The 5,547-nt window shown below is 41.6% G+C and overlaps 1 protein-coding gene across 1 annotated transcript in view; it reads right to left on the bottom strand.

Annotated features, from left to right (window-relative positions):
• LOC119414310 (receptor-type tyrosine-protein phosphatase N2) overlaps positions 1-5,547 on the bottom strand; it is a 243,793-nt gene that overhangs the window by 9,682 nt on the left and 228,564 nt on the right. The window contains exons 20-21 of the mRNA XM_037681405.1: positions 4,922-4,975; positions 1,716-1,780 (exon numbers count right to left, since the gene is read on the bottom strand). Coding sequence (XP_037537333.1) covers positions 1,716-1,780; positions 4,922-4,975 — 119 coding nt within the window. The remainder of the gene's footprint in view (positions 1-1,715; positions 1,781-4,921; positions 4,976-5,547) is intronic.

Here is a 5,547-nt window from a genome sequence, read left to right as displayed (position 1 = left end):
TCCTTCCTTCCTTCCTTCCTTCCTTCCTTCCTTCCTTCCTCCCTCCCTCCCTCCCTCCCTCCCTCCCTCCCTCCCTAATCTTCCTACCTTCTGACCTTCCTTCAGACCTCCTTCCTTCTGACCTCCTTACTTCCTCTTGACCCTCTTTTTCATTCTCGGGTTGCAGGAGTCACTGGTGCCCATATCCAGCAATCAGGGACAGGGACACAGAGATAAACAACCATTCACTCTCTCTAACTCACCTAGGGACAATTTAGAGTTACCAATCAGACTAACATGCATGTTTCTGGTCTGTGGGAGGAAACTGGAGTACCCGGAGAAAACCCACACATGCACAGACAGAACATGCAAACTCCACCCAGAAAGACCACGGCTGGGATTTGATCAGGCGACCTGCTCATTGAGAGGCAACAGCTCTAACAACTGTGTCACCGCGCCACCAGTCAACAACGTGTCACTTGAAATTGAGACTCGTCCAACAATACATCTCACAAAACCTTTGTGGATGTCTCAAACCCTCTTCCATTTTTGTTGAGGGCATATCCAACCTGTCTTAAGAGATGTAGAGCTGAAGTTTGACACATGCACACAATCTCATCTGTCAAGAATCAACTAGTTTCCAGTAGCCACAGCAGATACTGTCTTAACCAAATATGTTTCTATAAACTTAATCATATTGATCACACACTGAAACCCAACTCACACTGACAAATACTTGACTGTGTCATTTTGTTGAGATGAGATGATGAGAAAAATGTTTTACTGTAGAGGTGAGCCATATTCAGAAAGCTCTTCTCTTACATTTTGACATGTTGCTTATCTTTACATCGCCACCTATGGACCTGGCATGACAACTTCACTGTTTTGAAATTTACAGGTTTTCAGATTGTAATTTGTAAACAACAACAACAAACCTGTGGGAGAAAATAGCTTAAGATAAACATATTCAGCAGTGTAGCTGTTAAAAAATGTCCAAGAAAATCCAAGAGTAACTAAATTGTCTGTGGTTGGATCTGGGTAATTATAATCAGGGGCATCGTTTCTGCATTTGTGTGTGAAAATGATTGACAGCTTCAGTGTCCAGTCAGTCTGCTGCAGCTTAAATCATTATTTACCCACCAAATCTCCACTGAGCCACAAAGTAAACAATCAATAAAACTTATTAGAATCACACCGACCATTGCAAACGAGTATGAAATGCAGACGTTGTTTTTTCCAGTATTAGCATCATATTCAACAAATGTGTCTGGGGTCAGTGTTTGTATCAGTACTTTGTGTTGTTGTGTAATTCACATTTACTCTTCCTCTGGATTTAATTGAGCTTAACTGGGTTTTGTTGGTATTAGGAGACGAAAAAAAGCTGCATTATGACACTAAAGTGCCAACAGAGGTAATGAAATAGAAACTCATTAGGAGTATTTAAACAGTAACTACTAAATGTAACGCAGTGTAAAAACGTTTTTGTTTTTTTTCTGGCTCGGAGGCAGAATGTGACTGTGTGAATGGAAAATGTCATCAGTTGTACTTATTGTTTCTCCAGTTACCTTAATATCATCATCAAAAACAGAAAAAACAACACTGATAACAGGTTATTCTCATTTTTCCCATGTATAGTTAGTGCATGAAGATGATGACATGTTGCCATGGTAACCGGGTCTCCACAATGGCAGGAGGGAAGAACGTGATGAGAGACGGAGAGGAAAGACGATGCCCACCTTTAGCCATCCTGTTGAGGACCATGTCTATCAGGATGTAGGTTCCGGTTCTTCCAGCACCATCACTGCAGATGCAAGAACACAGAGTGGAACAGCTTTAGTTTCATTTTTTAATTTTCAATAATTTTCTTATTAGCAGCTAAGATATTTTGTTTGTTATCAGGCAATGCATTTAATCAAAATCATCCCTTTACATTATTTAAATATATCTTAGCTTATTCACATCTGTTGAACACCTAATTCTAAACGAACTGAAAATGCAAACAAGAACTGGAACAGAAAAAATAAAAGTATCTTTAGGGGGAAAATTTGGCAGAACATCTCAACTGGGGTTACATGACAACAAGGTGAAATAGCCTTCCTGTATAAATTTGCAAAGAATATCAAATAACATCACAATAATAAATACAAAATCCTGAGAACATTCTGCACATATGGGGTAGGATTACAGCCAGTACCGCTGAGAAGCAACAGATATCCCTGCCCTGACTCGATATCACTTCTTAAAACCATCTTTGATTCCCGATTATTACAAATGAAGGTAAAACTCTTTGATCAAAGCCAAAACCCTCCCTGAACAAGAACTTTCTCCAAATCAAAGTTCATTGCATGAGGAAGATTTGAAAACCACGAAGTTGGATTATTTTTTTTCAAAATCAAGGCAATTAAAACATGTCTTTGGACCAAACAGTCATAAGGACTTCCTGAGGAATAAAGGGGGTGTCTTGTTGGAGACTAAACTGCAAGACACTAGACAGATTTTACATTGTGGTCTCACTGAACTCTTGAGTGTTTGTGATCCCATGAGCCATGTAGCCACAATGTGAGGGGCCGCTTTTGAAAATTGTGTCCTATTATTATGTGCGCAGCTTGAAAAACTGTACCCTTGCCCATGCACTTTGTTAAACGGGACAAACAAGACAAAAGAGACAATTTAGAGTTACCAATTCTCCTAAAACCTACTTGGAGAAAACCCATGCATGCATGGAGAAAACATGCAAACTCCACCCAGAAAGGCCCCCCTGCTGGGATTCGATCCAGCAACCTTTTGGCTGAGAGGCAGTGACCTTTCTTATGCTTAGGGTGCAGACACACACCAAATGGAAGTTAGGATGTTGCTTATTTTCAAGTTATGCTCATAACCCTGACGTTTGGGCAGGAGTTATTTCTTTGTTCATAAAAAAAATAATTAATTACAGTAATGTATGTGAGAACATTTTGTAATCTAAACTTAGTTAAAGCATTATAGTCTGATGTCTGCACCCTTTATTTCATGTCTTGGTAAGATGTGCAGTAAAACCTGCAGTGTGCAAACTGGTGGGACTGGATTCCTCCAACAGACTAAAAAAGGTTATTTTTCATGCAGTAAATTAATAGCAGCACAGGTGCGCTCTAACCGAAGAAGAATAAATGGAGAAAGCTGTGTGTGATTAGGAAGTTTTGGCAAATGCACTCTTCTGTTGGCTCTCTCCTCTCGCTGATTGCTTCGCTCTGCTCTCAGTGTACATTAGGGCGATAAATGGCTCGGCAGTGTTGGCTCTGGGAGAAACCGTTTAGAAATAAAAGTCTCCACACTCGCTCTTCGTAAGCGCTGACCTGAACATGGTTTGGTAAGGATTCAGCTTTTGGGATGGTGTAGCTGTCAGTGAGCGTCTACTTTTAAAACCCAGCGATGAATTAAAGATGTTCTACTAATAATAATTCAGCACGTTCATGTCACTGGAAGGACCTTCTTTTCAACTCAATGTAAGACACATTAAACAACTGTATGAATAATAACAACAATATTTGTTGCTCTGTTGGTGTTCCTTTACTTTATGTTTGGCCAGGAGGAAAGAAAAAAGAAAACAGCTGAAATGAAATTATGGCCCAGCAGCTTCTGAGCAGCTGATTACTGAAAGTGCTCCTGCATTTCTGCACGTTTCACTCCCAACGAGCGCTTTTAAACTTTCACAACAACATGTGTCAAACATCTAAACTATTTCATTTGTTTTCATCCATCCATCCATCATCTCCCACTTGCTCTGAAGTCAGGTCTCAGGGGCAGCATCTTGAGCAGGGAGGTCCAGACATCTCTTTCCACAGCCGCCTCTTCCAGCTCTTCTCGGAGGACCCATCCCAGGCCAACAGAGAGACGTAGTCTCTCCAACGTATCCTGGGTCTTCCCAGGGGCCTCCCCCCAGTCGGACATGCCTGAAGCACCTCCCTAGAGAGGCGCCCAGGGAGCATCCTTACCAGAGTTCATGACCACAGGTGAGGGGAGGAACGTAGATCGACCAGTAAACAGAGAGCTTTGCCTTACAGCTCAGCTCCCTCTTCACCAAAACGGACCAGTACAGAATTCGCAATACTGCAGATGCTGCACCAGTCCGTCCGTCAATCTCACGCTCCGTTCTTCCCTCACTCGTGAACAAAACCCAGAGATACTTGAACTCCTCCACTTGAGGCAGAACCTCACCTTGGACCTGAAGCGAGCAGTCCACCCTTTGTTTTCATGTTTTATAAAATATTAAAAATGACAACAAGAAATCACTAAACCAACTGACTCTTTTTTTTAAACTGTAACTGTTTTTTTTTATAACAATTCGGTGAAGCAAGCAGGATGATCAATCTGTGCCGTGAAGACAATCCTAATGTCTGGAGGAGCCATTCTAACGTTTTAAATAATAAATCACTTTGTGCGAGGTTTTCTTTGATCTAATCAGAAGATTATGTTTTTTATAAAAAGTAAAATAAGAATCAACTCAGCTAAATGCTGATTTAAATGCATCTAACTGGTGTGAGTCATCTCCTCAGGTGGTGGGGGTACGCAGATGTGATTACACATCCATATGCAAACACAACAGCTGCAGTCCCGTCTACCTGGATTTACCGCTCCCTCCTTCTCCCCCGCAGGCCCCGACCGCGACACCGCAAACTTTGAAGTGCCTCCAATTAAAAGTTACGCTCCGCCATGGGCAGTTCATCATCATAAAACACTTGCTTTACAATTTCTCATTTCAGATGCTTCCCCCGTCCACGTGCTGATGAGCACCAAGTGTGGCTTTTAAAGCGGTCGGAGTAAACAGAGCATTCGTCTGCATTAAAAAGCCCGTCTCACTGGTTTACACGCAGAACTCACACAAACAGACATTCAGCTTAAACGTGACTTTTAACCACACGAAGAAGAATAAAATACAGACAGCCTTGGTGAATGTTGTACTTGCCTGCAGTGGACAATGATGGGACATGAGCGGCCCCGGTAACACTTGTTAACTTTCCTGGAAAATAAAACAAACAGGAAGGAGTGTAAATATCACAGAAACGGCATCGTGTGAAGTGTTGCCTCCTGTCTTTGGCTCTTAAAAGGAAATGCACACTGAAATATTGTAGATACAATCCGAGGTTTGGAATGATGCAAACGGTTCACAGTGATCTCGTCTTTATCAGGTTTCTTCTGATTAATCACAAAAAGATTGTCTGTGAAATGACAGAAGAGGGCAAGTTTAAGATTGGGGAAACTGTCCGATCCCCTGGAGCGCTCCAAAGTGTCCGTGGGCAAGACGCTGAACCACCCCACTACCCTTGATATGCTTATTGGTATAAAACTGACAATTTAAACCTAAATATTTGTATATAGGAAGCGTAAATTATTTAATGGACTCTGTCGAGTGAATGAGAATTATTCTGAGTGATCTGCAGAACATGGACGGGTTGAAAAGATGCTCCTGCAGGTTTGAACAATTTAGCATTAGTTGTTATCAGAAATACTTATCGCGGGGGATCCGTGCCGCAAAACCCTGCGATAAGTGAAAAACCATGAAGTAGGAATAGTAGTACAAGTAGTAAGTAG

Source organism: Nematolebias whitei, chromosome 9, assembly GCF_014905685.2.
Source record: "Nematolebias whitei isolate Nwh7 chromosome 9, NemWhi1, whole genome shotgun sequence".
NCBI lineage: Eukaryota > Metazoa > Chordata > Actinopteri > Cyprinodontiformes > Rivulidae > Nematolebias > Nematolebias whitei.
Note: the sequence above shows the minus strand (reverse complement) of the source record. Positions and strands in the feature narration are given on the sequence as shown.